At 34.1% G+C, this 25,248-nt stretch overlaps 3 protein-coding genes and 1 long non-coding RNA gene across 8 annotated transcripts; 1 reads left to right on the top strand and 3 right to left on the bottom strand.

Moving 5' to 3' along the window:
• Positions 1-458: 458 nt before the first annotated feature.
• On the top strand, positions 459-1,068 carry LOC131005299 (uncharacterized). Its single transcript, XR_009095243.1, has 2 exons — positions 459-651; positions 756-1,068. It is a non-coding gene; the product is annotated as an uncharacterized LOC131005299 (long non-coding RNA).
• Positions 1,069-1,622: 554 nt separating this feature from the next.
• On the bottom strand, positions 1,623-6,354 carry LOC131005298 (WD repeat-containing protein 55). The gene is made up of 16 exons (XM_057932198.1): positions 6,321-6,354; positions 5,446-5,561; positions 5,337-5,369; positions 5,188-5,252; positions 5,012-5,099; positions 4,829-4,901; positions 4,138-4,244; positions 3,730-3,772; positions 3,555-3,611; positions 3,058-3,134; positions 2,862-2,910; positions 2,723-2,769; positions 2,568-2,641; positions 2,382-2,437; positions 2,105-2,225; positions 1,623-1,790 (listed from the first exon to the last, which is right to left on the bottom strand). The coding sequence occupies exons 2-16, from the start codon at positions 5,538-5,540 to the stop codon at positions 1,720-1,722; spliced, it is 1,056 nt and encodes a 351-aa protein (XP_057788181.1). The 5' UTR covers positions 5,541-5,561; positions 6,321-6,354; the 3' UTR covers positions 1,623-1,719.
• A 6,399-nt stretch (positions 6,355-12,753) lies between these two features.
• On the bottom strand, positions 12,754-15,431 carry LOC131005297 (thioredoxin domain-containing protein 9 homolog). Its single transcript, XM_057932197.1, has 4 exons — positions 15,036-15,431; positions 14,675-14,950; positions 13,228-13,386; positions 12,754-13,145 (listed from the first exon to the last, which is right to left on the bottom strand). The coding sequence occupies exons 1-4, from the start codon at positions 15,057-15,059 to the stop codon at positions 12,966-12,968; spliced, it is 639 nt and encodes a 212-aa protein (XP_057788180.1). The 5' UTR covers positions 15,060-15,431; the 3' UTR covers positions 12,754-12,965.
• Positions 15,432-17,778: 2,347 nt separating this feature from the next.
• On the bottom strand, positions 17,779-24,967 carry LOC131005296 (protein DWD HYPERSENSITIVE TO UV-B 1). Of its 5 annotated transcripts, none has more exons than XM_057932193.1 (10): positions 24,649-24,967; positions 23,569-23,635; positions 22,964-23,217; positions 21,663-22,245; positions 20,844-21,500; positions 19,925-20,365; positions 19,359-19,553; positions 18,759-18,815; positions 18,170-18,232; positions 17,779-18,058 (listed from the first exon to the last, which is right to left on the bottom strand). In XM_057932193.1, the coding sequence occupies exons 1-10, from the start codon at positions 24,684-24,686 to the stop codon at positions 17,975-17,977; spliced, it is 2,439 nt and encodes an 812-aa protein (XP_057788176.1). In that variant the 5' UTR covers positions 24,687-24,967; the 3' UTR covers positions 17,779-17,974. The 5 variants fall into 5 exon arrangements, with proteins under 5 accessions (XP_057788176.1, XP_057788175.1, XP_057788179.1 ...); XM_057932192.1 differs by having other exon boundaries at positions 20,844-21,503; positions 24,649-24,807; XM_057932196.1 differs by lacking the exon at positions 24,649-24,967 and adding an exon at positions 23,373-23,403 and having other exon boundaries at positions 20,844-21,503; positions 21,663-22,264.
• Between the last annotated feature and the right edge of the window lie 281 nt (positions 24,968-25,248).

Genomic DNA, 25,248 nt, shown 5'->3' with positions numbered 1-25,248 from the left:
TGAGTACACTATTCAAATGTATATATTTCAACTTTCAACCAATATCCATTCAGAAACAACTTTTAATTAACAGAGTATTAGTCTATTACTACATGTTATACTCATTTTCATATCACAATTTAAACTTGTAATGTTCGTATTGACGAGTATAATTTTCGATTGCAAATAATTCAAAGAATGAAGAAAGAGAAGATTATTGGACATGGAGTAAATTGCAAAAGAAATGAGGAGCATTCGATCCACATTAAAGAAATATTTATTTGTTGATCATTAAGTATTAGCGCCACGCTTTGCACAGTGGACATTTCCGTTGAATAGTGATTTTAGTTGGAAAATTCAATGTACGTAGGTGAGGCAATACAAATTTTACTGAAAAGTAAATTTGATTTGAGTTGGGAATAATGAATTTCTAATAAGATGAAGAAAATATGAAACTATATATTTTCAAGAAATGTTGATTTAGGCCGTGTTTGATAGGGTAGTTTAGGCCAGATTACTTATTAGGTAATATGGGTTAATTTGCTGTTTGATAGCTTAGAAAAATAAACTTTGAGGCCCGAAAAAAGGGCAAGGCCCGCTGATAATTCACTGTTCAACCTCGTTTGTATATCCTCCACCGAGGGCCAGTCACAGTTTCTTGAATGCTACAGTGTAATGGATTAATTTTTCACATTACAAATTTACCCTTTAAAAATTCAAAAATCATACGTTGCTAACTTGCTATTCTATTGTAACGATGGGTATTCTCGTCGCAGCTATGGGGCATAGCGATTGGAGTATGGCTGGGCCGGCATGACTATGGCGGTGACGGTGCAATTGGCGGCGCGATTACCAAGTATTGGTGGTTGGTGCAATTGGGTGAGATAAAGTAGCTAAATTCGGGAATTATTTCTGCAATTTTTCTATGCAATTGGGGCATGAAGGTCATGGGTTTTTAGGTGTGATGTTATGGTTTTTTGTTCTGGGATCAAAAAATAAGAAAATATAGTGTTATGTTATGATTTTCTTGATTTTTTTGGTGAATGACAAGTGGTTTTCTAGAAAATTAGAGACGATGATTTTGCCTTTTTTTTCTTCTTCTTTAATGTTGGGGCAATGGAGGGATAACTCTTCAGCCAAGGAAGAAATGGTTGGGGAAGGGGGGAAAGGGACCATTTTTGTATGAGTTAGGAGGGGGGGCCTGCAACAAAAAAGGGTTAATGGGAGACGTGGTCTGCCAACAAAGAGATTAACTTTTTTTTTTTTGAATTTGTTAATTTAATCTATCAAACACGATAAAGAATAATAATCTTACTTAATCCATATAATTTTATCTAGATTTTATCTCAAGTAAGATATCAAACAGGTACTTAAGATTTAAAATAAACTAATAAATTGGAATAACGTATAGCAACAAACATTAAGCTTTTTCTTGTCTCTGGTAATTTGAATTGATTAAATACACAAGTTTTTTGGCCGAAATATGGGTCCCTAGAATATGGTATATAAGATGTTTTTTTCTAAACAATATGGTAAATAAGAATCATAAGCTAGTTTTTCTACAAAACTTAAAATCATCCACGCGAGCTATTTTAATAGCTCAACAAACAAATTTCTAGCTAGATTGGATCCATACAAGAAAATGAAACCAAAATTAAGAAACATATAAATCTGCAAAAATAGATTGTCAGCACAACACTCTGACTTCGATTTTCTATATTCAACCACAATTCAGCAATTCTACATTTCTGCGAAGAAATTACTTGAATTGTTAAGATTGCTTCCCTTACTTACATTTTTTCTCTTGGTCCCTGCAAACATTGCCAAAAGCACACGTGTTAATAAGATATTTGTATCAATTATTTTATACAAGATTTACATCGAATGATTCGTCGAACACAGTAAATTTCAATCTAAACAAAGACAAACCATATCAAACCTCACAAGAGAACTCAAACATAAGTAAACTGATGCAGTTAATTATACATATGCAGCAACAAACACACAAGTGCACTGCTACCACCTAAGATGATAAGATGAATTCTACAAGAGAAAAATTCAAGAACTTGCTACCTTCCACTCTATAAAGTGAAAAACTGGATGTGCCTAAAAGATATTGGTATACCTTTAGAAGGTTTTGGGATACTAGCATCGACATCCATCCCATCGCTATCACTATCTGATGCAGCAGAACGATTTGGCAAAGTATTTTCAGATCCTTGCAGCAATTCATCCAGATCCCATAGCTATATTTATTCACAGAGGGGGTCAATAGGTTGAGAACATACATCATGTATACCAACTTTCAAAACAAGATATACACAGATAAAAATAAATAGATAAATCAAACATAAATTCTGCATACATGAATCAAACAGTGTACAATAAAGAGATGCCCTGACCTTTAGTGTTTGATCATGTGATATGCTTCCAAGGAACTTTTTATCATGAGAAAAAGCTGCAATGCAAAATAAGTAATGACAGTGAGAGATTACAGCAAAATGCGAAAGGTTATCAAATTGCTTGGCTTCTGACCAAAAGAAGTAAAAACTTAAAATTATCTGTTTGCAAAAAAGAATAAGTCATACCAAGACGTTCCACAGGGTATTCGGAATGCTCAGCAATTGGCTGAATTATTCTATTGGGCAGTATACCTACCAGGCTAGAAAGAGAAAAAGGGAAATATAAGTTAACCTAAAATCTGAAGTGAAAAAATGTGAGTAGTTTAACACAAAATCCTCACCTGATTATACCATTCTCGGAACCAGTTATTAATCTTTCTTCGTCAAGCTTAAGAAATTAGAATAATCTCATTACACAAACAACTCTAGAAGCAGAAGAAATATTGCAAATAGGAAAAAGATCATCATGAAAGTACTGACCTTTAGCATGGCATCGACAGAGTTGGGAGAGAGATCAACAAAACGATCACTAATCATTAAAAGGCTACTATCAATATCAACCTATAATAATTAATGCAAACCAAAGTAGAAAAAGATTGTGCAGGGTCCTCTATTCCACCCCAATATTTAAAGATGTAAACAGCAAAAATAGACATCCAGGAAAATCATATAGTACCTGCAATCCTTGAAAAATCCCCACGAGTACAACAATAGAGTTCCACTTTGTGTTCCACATATAACCTTCCTACCATTCTTCCAAAAGGAAAACAAGCAAAAAAAAAAAAGTCAGGCATATCAAAAAATACTAGGTGACCTGGAAAGATATAACATGCTGCATACAACTATTGTTGCAACGAAGATGGCATTTCTCATCTCCAGATGAAGCAAAACCATAAAGAGGAAAACAAAAGGTCAGCCAACATAAAAGACAAATTACATGGAGGACAAATTCTCCAGGCAACTTTTTATCACTTTGTTCTTCATTAGAGTAGACAGGTCAAGCACCAATGGCGATAGAAACTAAACTTGATATTGTCAAATGTCACACAACAAAATAGAAATAAAAAGGTTTCATCACTCGCTAAAGCTAATGGATAATAATTAAAGCAAACTCAGCAGGTCTCTTCTACGCTAGAAACAACTTTCCCTTTTTTAGAGCAAATTTAGACTAACCTTCATAATCACAACAGAAAGCAGCTCGTCCTCAGAGAACTCTGATCGAGTTTGAACCTGATGTACATTAATAGCACATATCATTCATTGACTAAGGGTAGTTGATAAAGGGCACTGACGTCTGACGCAGTGCAATCAGAATGACCAAATGCTAAAAGAAAGCAAAAGAACATACCTTGTTGCTTCTTAAATTGCAAACTGATAAAGTGCCATCCCCACTGTATTCAGAGATTTAATAATAGTTAAAGGATATATAAGAGAAGTGGAAACGTCAGGTAAATGAAAGTGTAATCATGCAGTCGGAAAAATATCATCACATGGCTATTACCACGTTCTCATTTAACAGGAAAATATGGCTGTCTACACCCAAGATAGGAAATTTGAGTTTTAGAGCTGAACATTGAAATATAAAAAATGACATGGTAACAAAATTCAGAAAGTTATATTTATACATTCTACTTCCCTGCCCCCCTTAACAGGCTTTAAAAATAAACATTTTGCTAAACTTGAGAGCCTATATCTTAAAACAAACATTTTGCAGGATTTCACCAGACACATGCACACATACAGAGGACAATACTACCTTGTCCCAATCAATTTCATGGAGTCTGATGCAAATGTCATATCTGAAATATATTCTTCATGAACATTTAAAGTATTGCAGCAAGTACGTTGCCTGGTATCCCATACCTGTGATAGCAGTAAGGAAAATTAAAATATCTTGATTAGACAGTTAAAAGAGAATGGCTCAGCAATTAGCTGCTTGGCAAAAAATGACACTCTCCCTACCAAACAATAGAGTCAGAAGGAGAATCTAACAAAAAACAACAATGGCTTATCTCTCTTAACTCAACTAAAAAAGAATTAGGAGCAGAGCACTTTAGGTAACAATGCACAGATCAACAGATTATTCCACATAGAAGGTGAACTCACACTAATAAAAGATGTGATTTTACTAGCAATAAGATAGGGTGTAAAATTCAGTGGATGCAGATTGGACAATCAATTTAAATGCATTAAGTACGCCCACTCTGAGGGAGCTACCCAGTAGCATTCATGTTTGAATTGATCAACAACAAGAGTATTTCTCTGAAAATTGACCGCCAAAATTCAAACCCAAATTGCTGCTCTTAAGAGTTTCACGGAGTTTACACAAATCACGACAAGCACAATTGATTCATTTAGCAGAGCACAACACCCTCCAAAATAGCGCACAGCTACAGTACACACTTTGGGTCATGAGGTTGACTTTTCACTCATGATGCGAACTTCACCTTAATACAACCTTCATCATCACCGGAAGCAATAGTAGATTCTGTCAAGTTAACTATTCGATTTACAGCAGCCCTACACATTTGGCAAGTAACCCTTTTAATTTCAGAAAAAGTGATACTACATCTATGATAGATGTAAAATAGTCTCATAACTGGAACACAAATATTTTTTGCAAAACCCACCCATGAGAGTTATCAAGGCGTGCAATTGCCGCACCAGTTTCGACATCTGTCGCAAGAATGGAAAAATCTGGAGACCCGGTGACTATAGCTGAGCACAAAATTCAATTTCAGTTGAGGAAACTAAATAAAAACAGAGGCACAACAATAATCAGTATTAGAGAAAGCACACAAATTACCACGTCCTTCGTTGACGAAACGGAGAGCCCTACATGATTCGGTATGAGCATTCACTTCCAGCAACCTGATAATCAACATAACCAAAAAAAGTTTAACTAAATCAACACGTGAAATTGAGACTTTTGTATTGCCCACTAGAGAATTGTACCTTTGAGGCGTAGCTTCAGCATCATAACGGTACCTAATGCAAATGGAACAAGAATTCATCACCGACATAATTCATATGATGGAGAGCTGGGAGGTGAAACTGAACTCACAGTAGGAGATGGCCGGTAATGAGACCGGCGGCGACGAGATTAGTTGATGGATGGAAGTCGAGATCAAACGGAAGCTTTTCCAAATCAATCTCCATTTTCCAATAAAAAAGTATGATCTATATATTATATGAAAGAGCAGTTCTAACGTTAAAATTTTCCCGGCAAAATTTAAACTGTTTTTCTCCAAATTTTTAGATACATTTAAAAGAACGTGAATTTCAAGTTTTTCTCCATAAATAGGGGTGGTAATCTGTCCGGTTTGGTTATAACTGAACTGGTTTTCCGGTTAACCAGAACCGATTAACCATGAAACTGCTCACCGGAAACCGAACCGATTTTCGGTCCGGTTAACCGGCTAATCGGTTAACTGAATTAACCGGTTTAAATTTTCAATTTTGAATTTAATGCTAAAAAATACAATTCAAATGTTAGAAGTATGATTCGAACCCTTACAGAGAAAAAACTGAATTAAGAAAATATAGTTTATGAGTACTATCTACAAGACTACAACAGTACAATCTACACACACCTTGCAGAGAAAAACTGAATTAAAATTGGGAGTCGAGATATAAATCCCTCAGCACGGTTATTGACATATTATATATATGAAATACGAGAGAGAAGATAATTGTTTTGGATTTCCGTTTCAAAAAAAAAATGCAAGCATTTGGACTCTCATCGTTGAACATTTGAGGGGTATAAGCATGCTCCAAATAGTACTTGTTTCACATATACGCTAATATGCAGTTCGAACAGAGTCACAAACAATGAAGCAAAGAATAGATTACTCATTTCTTCAACAAATTACTGATTTCCTATAAAAGATTACAGATTCCCCACCCAACTCCATAATCAAGCATATAAGCAAAACCAACCTTTCAAAGGCCAAAGGGACTGCCGCCGCCGGAGCTCGGAGTCGGAGGCGAGCAAAGGCCGGGACTGCTCGCAACTGGGCGTCTCGCGTCTGCGTCTGGCGTGGCGGCTCTCCAATGGGAAGAGGCGCGGTGGCCCGGTGGGAGTGGGAGGGAGGCGCGGCTGTCGTGCGGTGCTCAAAAATGGAGGTGATGAGTTGAGAAGAAGAAGAAGAGCGGCGCTCTGTTTAGATTGGGGATTCTCTCTTTTTCTTTGACTCGAGGGATTCTTTCCTTTATTCTTGTATTTTACAATTTTCGCTCAACTTAAGTATAATTGTTGAGCTTATCATTGTATTCTTCTTTTTTGGGTTAAATTAATTCTTTAACTGAATTTAAATTTATGTGCTTCGTTCATATATTTGATGTATTTTATTTTTTAAGTAGTGCGTTTTTTTTACTTAATTAATACATAATAAATTCAAGGGATATTTGCCGTAAAATACACGAATTTTCAGTAAATTCTTATTTTCCCATAATTTTTAAAATTTGGAAAAAAAATATACCACCTTTCCATTTTTTCTGATTTTTCCCACGGGTATAAAATACCCCCAAATAAAAGTTGATTTTAGGACTTTTGACTTAGATTTTTTGATACCTAAGCATAACGGATAATAAATGTGGCATAATAAAAGTCGATGCATCGGCTTAGAATCAACAAATCTAAGCCAAAAGTTCTAAAATCAACTTCTATTTGGAGTTATTTCATACTAATGGGGAAAATCAGAAAAAATCGAAAGGTGGTGTATTTTTTTTCAAATTTTAAAGGTTATGCGAAAAACCAGAATTTGCTGAAAGTTCATGTATTTTACGGCAAATATCCCTAAATTCAATATCTTTTGAGTTATTAATAGTTAATTTTGGTATAATATGTATTTTTATATAAAATTAATACTCCATCCGTCTCGGCTTTTGGTATCCAGTTGAGAACGGCACGAGTTTTAATAAAGTGATTGATGCGTTGTGATGGAACAAGGGTCCCACATTTTATGTGAGAGTTAAAATAATTAAAGTGGAGTAAGGGCCCCACTTACTTTTACCAAAAATAGAAATGGATACTAAAATGTGGGACGGCCAAAAAAGGAAAGTTGGATACTAAAAGTTGGGACGGAGGGAGTAATTGAAATATTTCTTGAGGATGAATGAATAATTTAAAATAAATATATATGATTGAAGAAGTATAAAAAGTAAGAGAAAAAAATATTATCCATTTAGTTGATCTATGATCTCCATATTATCACCTTTAAGGCTTTAACATATTATAGTCGATTTATCCATGTTATCTCCTTTACTAGCTTCTTACCCGTCGAAATTCGACGAAAATTATTTTATGTCATCATTTATAATTATTTTAGAAACAATAGGGCCGAATGGCCCTATTCAACATACAACATCAAATTTTGTCCACCATTTGAAAAAACATAAATTTTAGCCATTTTTTGTATGTCATGACTATTCTACCCTTCTCTCTCTTTCTCATCTCCCTCTCTCTCTCTCCAGCGGCTGCGCTATCTCCTCTCTCCTTCTCATATCCCTCTCTCTTTCTCCAGCGGCTACGCGGCAGCGGCGCCGAGCAGAAGTCACCGGAGCAGATCTGATCGCAGCGGCGGAGCTGATCTGATCGCAGCGGCGCCGAGCATAAGTCAGCGGCAAAATTCGTCGGAGTAAAGGATGAAGCGACGGCGGTGGAGGAGATACGATCATCTGAAACGCGTGGAGAAGGGATTGGTCAGGTGGCAGATGATGAGGCGGCGGCGGCGGCAGATCTGATCTAATGAGGCGGCAGCGGTGGATCTGATCTGATCGTTGCGCCGCCTCCTCCATCGGCAGATCTGATCTCCGCCTCCTTCGATTTCAGCCATCGACAGATCTGATCTGATCTGATCTGTGCTGATCTGATCTGTGCTGCACGTATGGCACTTATGGCACTATTAGTGCCATAAGTGCACACTTCCCCCTAGGGTTTAGATGTTCTATTTAGGGTTTAGATGTTTCATTTAGGGTTTAAATGATGTTGTTGTTTCTGTATTTGTACTGCACGTATGGCACTTATGGCACTATTAGTGCCATAAGTGCCCAAATGACCATTTTACTTAGTTTTATTTTGAATTTTCGTTGGCACTTATGGCACTAATAGTGCCATAAGTGCCAAAATGACTATTTTACTTGGTTTTATTTTGGATTTCCGATGGCACTTATGGCACTATTAGTGCCATAAGTGCCTAACCCGACCCGGCACGCGACCCGCGTGCCTGATCCTACCCAGTCCGCCTCATTAAGGGCAAAAACGTCCAAATCAATAAAAATGGCCAAAATTTGTGTTTTTTCAATGTGTGGTCATAAATTGTGTTTTATGCTTCATTTTGGCTACTTCAAAATTTTACTCATTATTTTATGTTATTTTTATTATTATAGCATATGAAATAATTTATATATAAACTATTTCTTTAATTAATTTGATATAATCAAATTAAATTAGTAATACAATATTTGAAATAATATTAATCTTAATCACTTTCGCCAATTAAATATAGGTTGTGATAATAGAAATACATTTTTATATAAATATTCATTTGATGAAGTTTATAAAAAGTTGATGTGGGATTTAAGATTTTAAAAGAAAAAAATATGTAAATTTAAAGTATGATATGATGTACGATTGATGTGTTGCATCTGCTGTTAATCGTATATCGATAATATTTACTCTCTCCATTCCTCAAACATTTTCCTTTTTTTTTTTTTTCTATTTTGGTTCGTCCCCAAAACATCTTTCTACTCTATTTTTGGAAATAATTTCACTAATTATTATTCTTATAATTTCACTTTTTGTGGGACTCGTTCTCCACTTTCACTAACTATCACTCTTATAATTTCACTTTTTGTGGGACACATTCTCCACTTATCAAATAAATAACTAACTTTTATTAAAACTCGTGTCATCTTCTCTTAGGAAGTGTTTGGGGGACGGAGGGAGTATTAAGTTTATTCAAATTCTTTAAATTTGACGGATAAGAAATAATTTAACTAAACATATGTTTGGGCATAGGAATGTATTTTATTTATTTATAACATTTAGTTGAAGAATATCTTTTCTAAAAAATGAATTGACATTTGAATTGATTGTTTTTCGTGGATTAATTTATTGGTATACTTTATTTAAGTTTTAGTCACACTTGGAACAATCTCAATTAAGTGGGTATAAGGATTCCTATTCTGGATGTCATCATTTTATTAAGTTCAAATTTTCAAGTGAAAAAAAAGGTGGATTATGAGGCATGATGAGTTCTTGTTGGTCATTGAGTTTATATATATAAGAAAAGTTGGTATGAGGTTGGAAGGGATTTCAAGTGTTTGAAAATAGACGAATGGACTCTCGAAGTGCTAATGTGTTTTAATTTGGCTGGGTTCCGATAATCAAATGGATATTTAGGATTTATAATTAAATGGATATGTTGGATTTATCTAATAGTTTTATACAATTATTTAATAGTACATACTTTATCTAATAGTTTTATACGATTATTTAATAGTTTTTAAATGTAAAAATTAATTAGAAATGTATAAATAAATAAGAATGAATGAGAATTGAGGAAAATTAGAATGAAGTGATTATACGACGCCACGTAAGATAGAATTTATTTTGCTATAATGTAAAAATTGATTAGAAATATATAAATAAATGAGAATTGAGGAAAATTAAAATGGAGTGATTATACGATGCCACGTAGGATAAGATTTATTTTGCTATAATGTAAAAAATTGATTAGAAATATATAAATAAATAAGAATGAATGAGAATTGAGAAAAATTAAAATGGAGTGATTATACGACGCAGGATAAGATTTATTTTGCTATAATATAGGTAGCATTTGAGGTGTGTATTAAATAAAATTTTTCACATACAATATTATTTTTGTTTCATTAAAGTTTTTTAATATTTTACAATAAATATTAAAATATAATTTATACATATTTTTTCTATTTTGTCCTTAGTATTGCTTCATATATTATCTTTAGAAATATTAAGTTTTAGGAATAGAAATTTAAGATATTTTAAATTAGAAAAGCAACTATATTTTAAAACATTTAAAAGACTAATTTCACATATTATAGTTTAAAACAATTTTTTGATAAAGATTTTAATAGGTCCCCCCCCCAAAAAATAAAAAATTATAGGCTTGTTCAAATAAATGTGGAGTTCAAACATCTATATCATTATCAACAAACTTCATTTTTTTAATCTTCAAATCGATGATTTTGTTCACATCCAATTTTTTTTCAATCAAAAGATGCTTAATCTCCACAATATTTTCATGCACAATATCTGAACATGCATGTATATAAAAATAGAGATTAACATCAACAATCATTAACACATAACATTGAAATTAGTACAATATTAAATAAAATTATATATTATAAAATTTAACAAATGCATGATTAGAACAATTCTATGACAATTCCTCAAAAATTAGCTCAATAAAGCATTACACTTTAGTTGGGCACATGTTTCTATAAAATTGTTGGTGAATATTACTCCCTTCGTCCACAAAAAATATGTCACAATTTCCTTTTTCGTCCGTCAACAAAAAATATGCCACATCCATTTTTAGTAGTAGGGTCCACACCATTCCACTCACATTTAAAGTGGGACCCTTACTCCACTATCAACTTCACTCACATTTTATTAAAACCCGTGCCAAAAGTAAAGTGACATATTTTTGATGGACGGAGGGAGTATTTTAATAGATAAAGGGTATGTATTGGTTGAGGTTGAATTAAGTGTGGCGTGTATATATATATATATATTGTAAGATTAAAGTATAAAGATAGATGGTGGAAATTATGACAATTTGATTTGGTAAAAATTTTAAAGCAAAATTTGGTGCATTCTATACAGTAGAGAAAGAGTCCCACCACATATGAAAAAGGTAGCTGAAGTTGAATTAAGTGAGTTACATGTAATTTTTTTTTTCTAAATAAGGAGTATTTGTAAGGATAAAAAAAAAAAGATAAATAATGGGTCATGTTCTAAAAAGAATAATGCTAAAGTTTTGGTGAACGCTAAAAATGACAAAAATACCATAACTTTGGTGGATGGATAAAGTAAAAAATTAATCATATGAAATTAACAATTGAAAAGTTTTGTGACTGAATGTATAATTTAGAAAAATATATCAATATGAATGAAAAATGAAAAAGGTAATGGAGAGAAAATATATAAAGAGTACTTTCTTTTATTTGTAGTTCATATTTTCCGTATAGCTATGGGATTTGAAGTTACATACAAAAATATGGATCACATAAATAAAATACCTAAATATTTTTTTTTCAATTAAATATACAATTCTTATCTGTATTATCTTAATACTATATATTAAACGTTAAATTATTGAAGAACTATAATTATCATTACAATTTATATTAAGTTGAAAACTTATATATGTTTTCATATTCAGGTTCTTTATTAAGCGATTGATATATAGATTATTTTATGTTAAAAAATTATATTTATTTATATTGTGATTAATTATATTTATTTTTTATAACATACTATTATTCAAATTTGATGTTTTCTGTGTATCACCCGAACGGACGTACAAGTACAAAAACTACGCTACAGTTGAAAATTGTGATTTATGGGAAAAGTAGTTCAAGACATAAACCCTAAACCCCTAAAATGCTACTCCATCTTTGACTCTGATTCTAAAACCCTAACAACGAGGGATGGGATCCTCTACTGTGCGAGTAAAACACAGCAACGGCTGCTGTGCCAAAACGGCACCGTTTTGTTTGAAAAAAACCATACCTATTTTAATTATTTAATTTAATAGCAGTGCATTGCTTTGCATTTACACGGCACCGTTTAGATAAAACAAAACGCTCGATTCCCTTTAATATTTCTTTTCCTTAAAAAAAGTAAAATAAAATAAGCGTTGCATTTTTATTTTTATTTTGGAAGAGGAACGTTGCGTTCCTCTCACCTCCTTTATATTACAAGAAGATACATAGACAAATTTACAACCAAATTAAAGGGTCACAGATTGCAAGAAAATGTCCTCACTTTAATTTTTTCTATTAAATAAATTAATGTTTTTCGATTATATATATATATATATATATATATATATATATATATATATATATATATGCATTACTTGCTATTGCATTACTGATAAAATCCTTCCATGGCTAAAGCAATCCTTGCTCATCAACCTTCATAAATGATTATGATCTATTGGTTGAAGGAGAAACGTCTTATCATCCCTTCATAAATTATTATAACTTATTGATTAAAAGAGAAGTGTCTTATCACCTAAGCTGTGCTCCGTTGTCATCCTGCGAGAAGGTGTTTACTGAGTAATATTTTAGATAAATTTTTTAACTGAGCCATAACTTAGTAGAAATAGTATAAGCTACTCAACCATCCATTTAAACGTATTGGACAACTTTTAAAATTGTTTGATCATCTAAGCTCAATATAGGTCCACACATATATAGACACAAACAAGGGAATTTTCCAAACAAATTGACCGTGCTACAACAAACTGCCATCCATGAGATGACAAAGAAGCATATAGTGATGCAGATGCAGGTTTTCCACTTCAACTATTCGGAATCCGATGAGTATGAACTGGAGCCGTGGCGGACATTTCTGGTTGGAGCTTTGGATTTGGATAGCTTCCCGGATGATTCACCCTCGAAATTAATAACCTCTGCTTTTGCTATTCTCTCTTCTAGTTCCTCTGTGCTGAAGTCATCCCTTCCACCGAGCTCATCAAAACCCACCTATTCCCATTTCAGGATAATCACGATGTCAAGAAAGGTAACCTTACATAATCTTCCACTTTAGCATTTGAAGATAACTTACCACATAATCTTCCACTTTAGCATTCTTAACAAGAGCAAGGGTTGGAAGAACAACAATCCGGAGCTTCTCACTCAGGAACGGACTTTTCTCAGCATTGAGTTTCACAAAACGTGTTTCAATATGTTGCTTTGCCAGTATAGCCAAATGCTTGTCCACAACCTGAAACAAAGCTACAATCAATTACATCCATGAAATGACTCTTCAAACCCATAGGCATGGCCGCATGAGGCATGAACCGCCTTTGTTTTGGTGCAACATTGTCGAATGAGATTCATACTTAAAACCATGAATCTCTTGCAGTTTTATGTATAAATTGAATTGGATGGAACAAAAAAAAAAGGAATTGTATAAATTGTCAAACATTGATCAGAATCTCTGAAATTAGTGATAATAAGTACATTTAGGTGCTGTCTTTCTCATCTCAAATAACTGCCATCACATATGACAGACATGGAAACAAACAACTAGAAGCATATACACTATAAATAGCTCATGAGAACTTTAGGAACAAGCAGAAAGAAAGTTGGGAAGGCTGTAAATTCTATCGTGTACGCTGCACCTCATTCGAGTCAGGAAGGAGGAGGTTTACACATGAAGTTGGAACACTTAACCACCTAATACGATTTCCTGGGGATTAAGTCATGGAGAGAAAAAAGTGTATTTCACAGATAATGGAATCATCTTACTATAAAACCGAAAAAATATATGCTTGGTTGAACATATATGTCCTCAAGATAGATTTTAGGAGATGTGCAAGCAAATAAGTCACTCTCAAAAGTCAAAACTCTTATAACACTCTTCACTAAAAAGAACTGGAATTTCAGCATTGTAATCCAAAATAATCCATGAGTGAGAAGGTCCCCACTCCACAATCTCGAAGACAACCAAAGACAAAGAAGCACAGTTCTTAGTTTCTTACACCAAATGAAATGAACAAATATAGAAAGTATAAGAGAGACTCTATTTAAGATCCTCAAGAAGCTTTATTGCTCTATTAGAATTGAAGTAAATATATAAAATAATAGAACATTGACTGGCAGTGTACGGGCTAGAGCGTTATACTCCTTTAAGCATTAAGCATAAACTTCAAGAAGATACAATCCATGCAGATGCTAGAACAAGCCAATTCATTTGCTAATAGTATGCCGCAGTTTCTTCATATTCTCCCCGATGCAACTCCACAAAAATCGAAAGCCCCAAAATTTCAACATTTTAAAACACGAAGTTTTCTAAAATTCAATGAGCCACAGATAGCATACCTTTACTCACCACCTCACGAACAAAAGAAAACACCCTACCACACTACTCCGACCAGTCAAAAACAAAAGTCATAAACTTTCATAATTTGCTCACCAGTGAATGTCTACTACACTGAAGCATATAGTACCAAACATTTTCCCGCAAAAAGAAAAAGGGCAGAAACATAATTTGTGTAGTGTAAATATACCTTGCAAGGCCAATTTTCGCGGTAAAAGTGACAGACGACGCGTTCACTAGCTTTGACAATAGAGAAAAACTCCTTCTCGTTGTGGATCTCAGAGTACTCGCCATGGCCGAGGCTGATCCAACGGCTCCTCTTCTCCGCCATTTTCTTCATCTGCTGCAGCCTCCGCTCCCTCAACGCCTCGATATCGTCAGGATCCATCCGATCCAATGCCGAGATCTGGTCATCTATCTTTTCCTCCACCGCTTTCGCCACCGACAGGACTTGCTGCTCCAATATCTGCCGAATAAGTTATACAACAGAAACCGATTCAGACAATTTGGTTACATAAAAACATAGCATTCAACATTTGATTCGTGCATACCTCTCGAACTACTGAGTTATCCATGGTTGAAATGCTTGAATCGATCTGCGATATGAAGAATTGATCTTTTAGGGGAAATAAAATTTAAAATTTGATGAATTTGTGTTTCAGCTTGTCTGATAGCTTTGATTTCAATTTTCAAATGCAGAAATTGGGCAGATTTTATTGATAATGTTAGGAATGGTTTTAGCCCGGTACGACTTCCTGGGCTTAAAAACGATTACCTATTCAATAATAGCCCACAGTCCACCTATATTTGGAGCACATTTTTTTGCTTTAAGCATAAAAAAAACAAAGAAATCACGATTGAAAGATAAAATTATTTAGGCAGCGGGGGAAAACACCACCTAATTGTTTAGAGAAATTCAAATGAAACTTATCAACAACTTGATTTAAGGCTGCGTATTTGTCAAAAAAGAAGAACAATAATGGGATGGCTACTGTTGTTCTAATCTGAAAAATCCAAGAGCATATGTTACTAGATTTTAAAAACTCACCTTTCTTGAGTGAAGGCTGATGTAGAGCAGTAGAATGGAGACACTGCCGATTTGAATTCAGAGGAAAGGAAGAATCGTTGCCCTTGCTTGCATTACTATAAGATACTACATAAACAAAATTTCAAACCAAATTAAAGTTTCATATTACAATAATAACGCCCTCACTTTTATTTTATACTATTAAATGAATTAATGTATTTCGATATATTAAATAACGCCATTACTTGCAATTGCATTACTGATCTTCCATTGTCGAAACCATCCTTGCTCGTCAAAAATATAGATGATTATTGGTAATAAATAAATAATTAACAACCTCATAAACTTAAAAGTGCAAAAAGAAAAAAAAAATTGAGAATATATTTTGATAAATAAAATGGCAAACTTAGACAAAAAGTTTGATTGAAGTCCAACGTGATCTATACTATTAAAAATTAAAAATCAAGATTTAAATTTGAAATCAATTTCAAATTGATTTCAAAATTAAGTGCCAATTTTATAATTGTAATAAAATTAGAGGTTTATTTGTAAATTATATTTTTTTGGCTTTATCTTTTTTATTTTTTTTGTTTAATTTCTTTCTAAAATTGTGTAATCCGACTAATTATAAAATATGTAATATGCATATTAAACTGAAGATCACAATAAGAGCTTTAATTTGATATATTTTATGTAAATATTTGATTTAAAATGTACACGTTATATTTATTTAAAAATTATCTCTCATCTCTTATCTTTTTTGAATAAATCTATTCTCAATTCTTTTTATTTTTTGACTTTTTTTTTCTTTTCATAATATCAATTTTTATTATTGTGAATCTTCTTTATTTTTAATTTTTTCAATATTCAGTTAATATGGATTCAATTAAAATTTATTTTTATTATATTTATAAATATGATAATTGAGTTGATATAAAATTTATATAAATATAAATATTTTATCATTTCCCGTACATTGCACGAGATACAAATGCTAGTTCAATTTATGTGAAAGTTTAATGAAAGTATAATTTGTTTTTTCAATTGAAATGGTGCCGTTCAAGGCACGACAACCGCTCATATGTTTTACTCCTTGCATCTACAAAATACTCTTTTTAATCTATTTTTGAAAATAATTTCACTAACTATCACTATTATATTTTTTTTTTGTGTATATTTACACAACATTGTCACTAATTAACCAACCACTTTTGAGAATAACTCTATTATCATCATTTTTTTTTTTTAATTTATGGAACTCTTTCTCCACTTACCAAATACACAACTAACTGTCCTAAAAACTCATATACACTCCTTTAGGAATTGAAAAATTGTATCATAGACGGAGGGAATAATAGACACTAGAGGATCCAATCCCTAACAACTGGTTCTATTTTGTCGGTACATCTTTAGGTTAAGTATCCCACTAAAGCCTCCATAGGTCAGAATCTGATTTACGCGTCCCGTGTGGTTTGCATGAAGGTTGCAATAAACTCGAAAATATATATAGGAGTGAAAATTTAAAATGCCCATTCTCTTATGAATAATTTGAAAAATGCCCTCTCTTATCATACAAAGCATTTCATGCCCTATTCTTTAAGTACCCCTTGATTTGATGTGTTTGCTTGGTTTTCTGTGAAAGTCTTACACATTTGACCGATTTGACAGCCATCGGTCATAAAAGTCAACGATTTGACAGCTATCGGTCAAGAGTATATGTGTCCGGCCGGCGGCTAGATCATGTGTCCGGCCGGGCGGACACATGTTTTCACCGGCCGGACACTTGATTTTATCGGTCGGACACATGTCTAACCGATAAAATCATGTGTCCGACCGGCTAGATCATGTGTCCGGCCGGTGAAAACATGTGTCCGGCCGGGCGGACACATGATCTAGCCGGTCGGACACATGATTTTATCGGTCAGACATGTGTCCGACCGATAAAATCAAGTGTCCGGCCGGTGAAAACATGTGTCCGCCCGGCCGGACACATGATCTAGCCGCCGGCCGGACACATATACTCTTGACCGATAGCTGTCAAATCGTTGACTTTTATGACCGATGGCTGTCAAATCGGTCAAATGTGTAAGACTTTCACAAAAAACCAAGCAAATCAATCAAACATCAAAGGGTAAATTAGGCACTTCACATATTTAGGGCATAGAATGCTTTCTATGATAAGAGAGGGCACTTTTCAAAAACACACATAAGGGATAGGGCATTTTTGCCCATTAACACATATATATATATATATATATATATATATATATATATATATTCATATAATTTACCAATATAATCGTATAAAGATTTTAGTGCTCCAATTTATGAGAATTGAGAAACAATATTTTGGCATACATATTTACAGCATAGTCTCCTATGCAGAGTATGAAGTATGAGCCCTCAACATGAATCGAGGCGATACAGATCAAAGATCAAAACTAGGACTAAACGTACAACAGATCAACCTCCCATACCAGTAACTGAGTGAGATTGTTGCTTGTAAGAATTCGATTTGTCGTTGTCACCTGATGCAAGAAGATTAACCTACAAGTACGCTAACAAAAGTCAGATATTCCAGACTACACGTTGGAGCAATTCTAGGTTTCCAGGTATGGGAAAAGATGAAAGAGCAAGCAGGAATGATGCAGACAATACCTTCACAATTTCTGAATTTGAGCTTGGTCGTATATAAGCAGCCAAAACACTCATGTTAAAATCCTGTACTCAAGAAAATAAATGATCAGTGGGGATAGGACTTATCAGCCATATTACCACTATTTATGCCGGTGCCACCAGATCATGCAGACTACTCGCAGTCACACCAGAAAGCATTCTATTGCAAAAAGAGAAATATATAATAACATCCTATGTGTAACAAGCGGATTACTCATGCATAATCTCCCCTTTCAGCCATTCCCTTTTTTGTCCAAAAATACCAAAAAAAAAAAAAAAAACACTTGCTACTAGAAACAACTTGCAACAGTTTATCATAAAGGTGGTGAAGCGACGCTTCTAAATATTTATCTTAAACAAGTCAAAATGATGAAGGATGAACAATACTAGTATTAGTGTAATTATTTCTACTCTAAAAATCACAAAGTCAGAACAATCCAAAAGAGTTAACTTGATATTGAACTACAGACTGAGAATATAGGGTGCCTCCATTTTAGTTAGCAAGTGATATAGCACAAAGCAAATAGGAAAGTTTGTCATTTTTTGAGCAAAGAGCAAATAGGAAAATTACCCTGAAAGGATCACCCCTCAAAGATTGGACAAACATTGATGAGCCTGCCCCTTTACCCTGAAAAATAAAATGAAATAATTTCTATAAGAACATAGATTATATGTTCTCAGTTATAATTGTAATGATGAGAAAAGTAATGATAATCAAGAAGTGATGGCATATTAAATGCATCTAACATAAATCATATTTAGGACCAGACATGCATTTAGTGTCTAACGAGACTTCCATAATTATTTAAACCTTCCATTGATACTGATTTAAAGGAAATGCTTACTCTATTTGAGTAGAAAATAATGAAACAAGAAAAGTTATACAACATGAAAACGCCAAGAATTTATTTATTTATTCCTTCCACCTCCTCATAGTAAGGACACACAAATTGCTTGCATTCACATAAGGGGAAAATGAAAATAAAAATCAATTAGCAAGCCTCCAGAACAGAGTGTTGTAAGATGAAAAACCTTTTTTCGTTAAAATCTCAGTTTAAGTATCCTCAGTTTCATGTAAAATTTCCGTGTCATTGAACCCTTAAACGCCAATAACATAAATGAGCATGCTCATCGAAATAACATGCGAAAATAGGGAAACAATGCATCAAACCTCCAATGATACGTCCCTGAGTCGCCTCCCTGTATTAGCACAACAAACACGGACCACATGTTCATCACAACTTCCACTTATTACGTAATCTCTTCCATTCATGTAGTATGACCGAGTATAATTCTGAGAGCTTCCAGTAGAAGCAATACCAAAATTCAGATGAAGCCTTCCATCAACAGCCAGTAGTTGTCTCACCTGGTAAACAAGTATCCGACCTTTTATTAATTAGGAAAAAAAGTTGCATTCTGTTTTAGAATGTGCTTTAGTACTTCTGGGAAGCATGGGACAGCGGACAAGATTAGCTTTCCACTTTAAAAGTAGCAGTGTTTTCAATAAGCATCACTTCCACTATAAAATACTAGTATTTGCATTTTGCTTATATTTAGATCCTGAACTCACTCCAGGTCATTTTACATTAAAACAAAAAATTCCTGAATGATCTCAGCTGCATAAACTATATGATCAGTAACTGTGAGTCCATTATCACAAAATCCAGTAGCAATCAAGAAGGATTGAGTACATATTTGTCTCTGTAATATATGTTAATCCAAATACTAAAAAGTTACCTCATTGTCAACAGCTGAAACGAGAAGATAATGATCATCAGGGGAAAAGCAGACCATCACATTTCCACGGGAGCTTGAAGCCGTATAACAAGGCAGATTTGGCTTTTGTCTTATATCCCACATCTTAACATTCTGATCGAAAGATGAAGTGGCAAAAAGAGATGGAGAATGGTTCGAGAACTTGACTACATTAATATGCTCTCGATGCATATCAGCAAAATCTTGCAAACGTTTTCCACTACTAATATCATATAAAGCAACATTTTTAGAGTATCCACTTGCAAGAAATAGTTCATCTGTTGAGTTGACATGAACAGATGTCAATTGGTCAAACTCATCAAAGATGACATTACCACGACTCTGATGCATTCCTCTACTCGTGGCTGGCATATGTTGTATGTCATATAATCTAAGTGAACCATTGTCAGAACCGGCAATGAGCTGAGATGAAACAATTCACTAGGGTGAACAAAATGAAAAAATGATATACATAATATGGTTGGCGCCAAAGTGAAAATTTCATCTCAATGATATTAGCAGAAAAGAAACCTAAATGAAGACTTCTAATAACAGTATAACACAACATGATTCGGAGATGACAAAATAAAGAAACATCTAAATCATCAAAATGTTTTATCAGCAACAGTGTTCGACATTTATGTGGTCTATGATTGGCTGAAAGATCACTTTTGTATGGTTTGTGCTTAAACAAATAGAAGTTCAGAACAAGGATTGCAATTTGCACCAAATTAGAAGCTCTGCTGGCAAACAATTTACTGATTATAGGCACAAGCTCATGAGGTTACACTCACTGCCTGCCTCAAAACCTTTCCAAAATTCAAATCCTATAGAATATATTTTAAGCTTCCAGCATGTCCATCACTAATAAAATGCCAAAAAGTGGAACAATATCATATACCTTAGATGGATACTTCTTGAGCCAGCATAATCCCAGGACACTATTCATAGCTCCAAGTGATGGAATGTAGCTAACTATCTTCTCGCTCTCATGGTTTATTACAACAACTTCACCATCCAACGTTCCAAAAACCATAAGGCTTGAGTCAGTTGGATGATACTCGAACTGTCTTGGTCGAAAGCTTCGTTTTTCATCTCTTGATAACCCACCCATAATAGAAAGAGGATGTAAGGTAGGCCATGCTCCCATTTTGGCAGCAGATAGCGATCTAGAATAGAAATATTGAGATTTCCTTGATGATGAAGAGCACTTTTTCCTCGAGGCAGGAGTAGAAGAAATATTTGCTCTGATCTCACGTTTCTGCAACATGCTAACCACACTGTCTTTACTACGTCTGTTGTATGGAAGGTATTCAAAATGGCGTGTGAAGATGTCATTGGCTCTTTCCCTTTCATCCTTCCCAATTGGCAAATTATCAAGAACTTTAAGTTTCGGTAATGAAGCTGTCATGTATTCTCTGTAATGTTTCTCATAGCATATTGGAGATGGATTACGAGAAATGTACTTTTTTGTAGCAACAGAAGTCTTGGTACTCGAGTTGAATGATCTGCCTGAGAATGAGTCTTCCTCATGCGTGTCCAATGAGCCAAAAGACATCTGCTACAACATATGAGGACTTATGAAAAAATTTAAGATAGTAATACGATACAGACAAAATAGGCATGTAGGATATGTTGCCCCCTTCCTCCCCAGAAAACTGATAAAGAACAAAAAACCTATTCTTCATATTGGTTATGCAAAACATGAAACCTTCAATACCTCATTCTCCAAATCAGCAAGCTCACTCCAAGAAAGAGGAATGTCAGGATAGACTTCTGTTGAAACAAAGTTTCTATGGTGACCTAAAAAATCCACTTCACTGTCATCTGAAGATTCATCATTTGTGCTTCTGGTATCCGGATCCATGTCATAGTCATCCAAATCTTCATCATTAATATTTATCTGTAAATTAGGAAGAACTTCATCACTCGAAGAAGGTAGTTCTATGTAAATACCAAGGTCTGTATGACCTGAATTGATGCCTTCATTCACAGATGATGCAGAAGGACACCCTGTATCACTACTATATGAACAATTTTGAAACCGGAGTTCATCCAAAGAGGGGAGCTTGGCTAAAGCTGCACTAGTTGTCCACAGGTTTGTGATTCTTGTTTCACACAATGAAAGTAATCTTAAGTTCGGCATGCAGGAAAAACAGTCCTCCCGAAAACCAGAAAGTGAAGTACTGAAATCGAGGTTTAGTGTATGCATGTGCACAAATTTCCCAACCATACTGAGCTTCCGGAAATGAGAGGACTTCAGATTCAAGACCTGGCATGCTAAGCCCCGTTGAGAAAGATCTCTGCACAATACATCTCATCCTGAGTTCAACAATCGAGCAATAAAAATATGTTGTATGTCAGAAAGGACAGAGCATCTCTAAACAGATTCCACTGATTTATCTATTTATAATACAATGATGTCACAGTATAATGAAGCTGTGGGAGCATAGACTCTTCAGTTATAAATAGTTGCACACTCTATTACATTGCACACATGGCTTACTCTTGAGAATTTTTATCTGTAAAGTGAATGCATGGCACTTAGATTTGCATTCAATATAATGGATGAGAATCTGCTAAAATATATATATAATGGATGAGAAAATAGGATTCACAACAGTACTCATGGCAGTTAGTTAGCAGAATAGAAGATCCTCAGTCAGAAGATATAAATAAGTGAAGACATTCAGCGAGTGTTAAAAATCCTGAGAAGCTGATGGAAACTACAGCCAGTGGAAAATCCTAGTTTTTGGGAAGACTCGTTAACAGATAGCATAAGAGGGCAAGTCATATAACTGGCTCACGAGCATAACACTCACAAAAAGGAAAATCAACTAATATGAGGTTGGCCACTCTAAACAGTGTCCTCTTAGGCAAAGCTGATATCTCCAGAAAGAAAGGCATCTTCTCATGTAAAGACTACAAAAGGACAACTGCAGCAGTTGAATGACGCTCCATAACCAAAGTGAATTGAAGCACTGGATAAACTGATAAGAAATGAAAAGTTAAACTACTTACAGCAAAAAATCCCTCCCAAATGAGATGTCACGGATATCAACCACTCGAAGTTTTTCGTTGACAGCATGCAGCAATGGTGAGACATATTCCACACTCAATCCACATGAAGATCTGTTTACCATGTCAACTGCATCAATCTCGGAAACATCAATTTCCTTTAACATATTATGAAGTGGGTGAAAATCAACATCCTTCAAGTCATCCATTAGAACCATAAATGTGGATAACTCATGGCGAGCCTTCTTGATTTTAGCCTGTATCAGAGAAATACGATGACCGTCAATTTTTTATGGAAACCATGGGAGATATAGATAGCCAGAGTGCAGCACAGAAAAGATCACTACGGACTTAATTTACCAGCAACAATGTTAAATATGGAAAGCTAACAAGTAAACCAAACAAAACTTACTTCCCAATCTAGAGTTCCAATTTACTGTTCCCTGCATCCATTCTGAAGCAGTAAAAACTCAAATACAGTAACAACATATACATTTTATACATCGTTTTACTTAAAAATGTGGATCGAAGTTATATCCAATTTGCAGGCAACACATTTGACAAAAACATGATATGCAAAGGAAAAGATTGCCACAATCATGCAAAACCTTGAATAAAGCTGCCACAATCGCCTTATTTGGAGGAATGCCTTGCTTATTACAAGCTTCAAAGTACCTGAAATTGGTGCCAAAAGATAACAAATATAACTAAAAGAAAAGATAAACCATGCTTTTCATAAATACAAATATAAAGCATACAAGTAAATGTAGAATTCTAGATAGTTTTCCATCCAACAGCAGATACAAACTGCCCAAGTTACACTAGCTTGCAGAATTAGCTGATGTACATGAAACTCTAGAATTTGTTATCTCGGTTTAGCATACAGATTTCTGGAGTTTGGTGTCATCACACTTCTTTGGACTCATTGCAGCCCCAACATTGTCGACATAATTGAAGCAGATAGAGGACAACTAAGACAACTTAGTTCTCTTTATTCTGTATATCATTCGAGTAGCCAAACAAAAGCAACCACATTTATCAAGTATTAGCTTTATTTGTCCATGTAATACAAAGTTGACAATGCATTCCAATACCAAGTGGCAAAGTATCTACTAATTAAAAGAATGGACTCATTGAATGGAGAAACTACCTATTCAAGAACTACAAATGAAGATTGAAGACTACTTTGTTAATCAGTGGTTGCCCAACTATACAAGCCAATTTCTTTAAGAATTTAAGAAAAGTAGTACTGCTTCTTGCTAACATTTTAAGCACGTATTAATCATAGCTAACAATAATTTAGTGAACACAGAATCTTACATCAAATTCTCTATATATTAAATTTATAACTTAGACTATTTACAATTAAAACATTCCCGAATTATAAGAACTAATTAAATTCAGACTGCCTTTGGTTTTTTTACCTAATTGACTACCAAAAACAAGATGAAATTTCAGGTTGAAGAGTTACCAGCAGTTACAGAGACCATAAACATCAAATGAAGGAAAACGAATAATAAAAAATAAGATGACAAAACAGTTTCGTTGACCTTAGTGTAAATTTGCACAATAAAAAGAATTCGTGGCTAGTCAATTTCACTACAGCATCGTAGGATTAAGTCGATAGATTAAAAATGCAACAAAGATATCAAGTGAAATTCAACGTAAATTCTGGGCTGGAAACTTACCCTTTCTCCAAGGTGCTGATGTCGGTAGGCATGGCCATGCTCTCAGAATTCTTCCAGATGCCCCAACGTCAATCCCGATGCGCTTCTTCTTTTTGCAGATTGTTACACAGCAATAAAGTAAATTGTGCTGTTCAACATAATTTCCGATTGATTTTCTTTTCTTTTTCTTTTTCTTTTTCTTTTCCTCTCGTGTGTTTTTAATAATTTAGAGGGCCCTTTTCGCGCTTTTGGGCCTTGGCCCACACACCAGTGATGAAGTCGAGTGTACTGTGTGTGTGTGACTGTACCAAGCCATACATAATACTCCATTTATTTGCAAATATATATTTAACGAACGTAAAAAATATAGTATAATTCTTATGTCGAAACCTCGAAATACTAGAAAGCATATCCATCTAAATAAATGGTATATATAAATATAATTCGTGCAAAATTAGGTGACGGTGAGCGTCTAAAATTTAAATGAATAAGTTAAGCCTGAACTCATGATCACTTCTTTAGTTTGTCCATACCTAAAGAATCAAAAGAGAGAGTGATTGCAATTGCAATACATGAGGTAAGAGCATATTATACATGAAAATAATACTAATATAAATCATC

The sequence above is a fragment of the Salvia miltiorrhiza genome, chromosome 1 (assembly GCF_028751815.1).
Source record: "Salvia miltiorrhiza cultivar Shanhuang (shh) chromosome 1, IMPLAD_Smil_shh, whole genome shotgun sequence".
Taxonomy (NCBI): domain Eukaryota; kingdom Viridiplantae; phylum Streptophyta; class Magnoliopsida; order Lamiales; family Lamiaceae; genus Salvia; species Salvia miltiorrhiza.
Note: the sequence above shows the minus strand (reverse complement) of the source record. Positions and strands in the feature narration are given on the sequence as shown.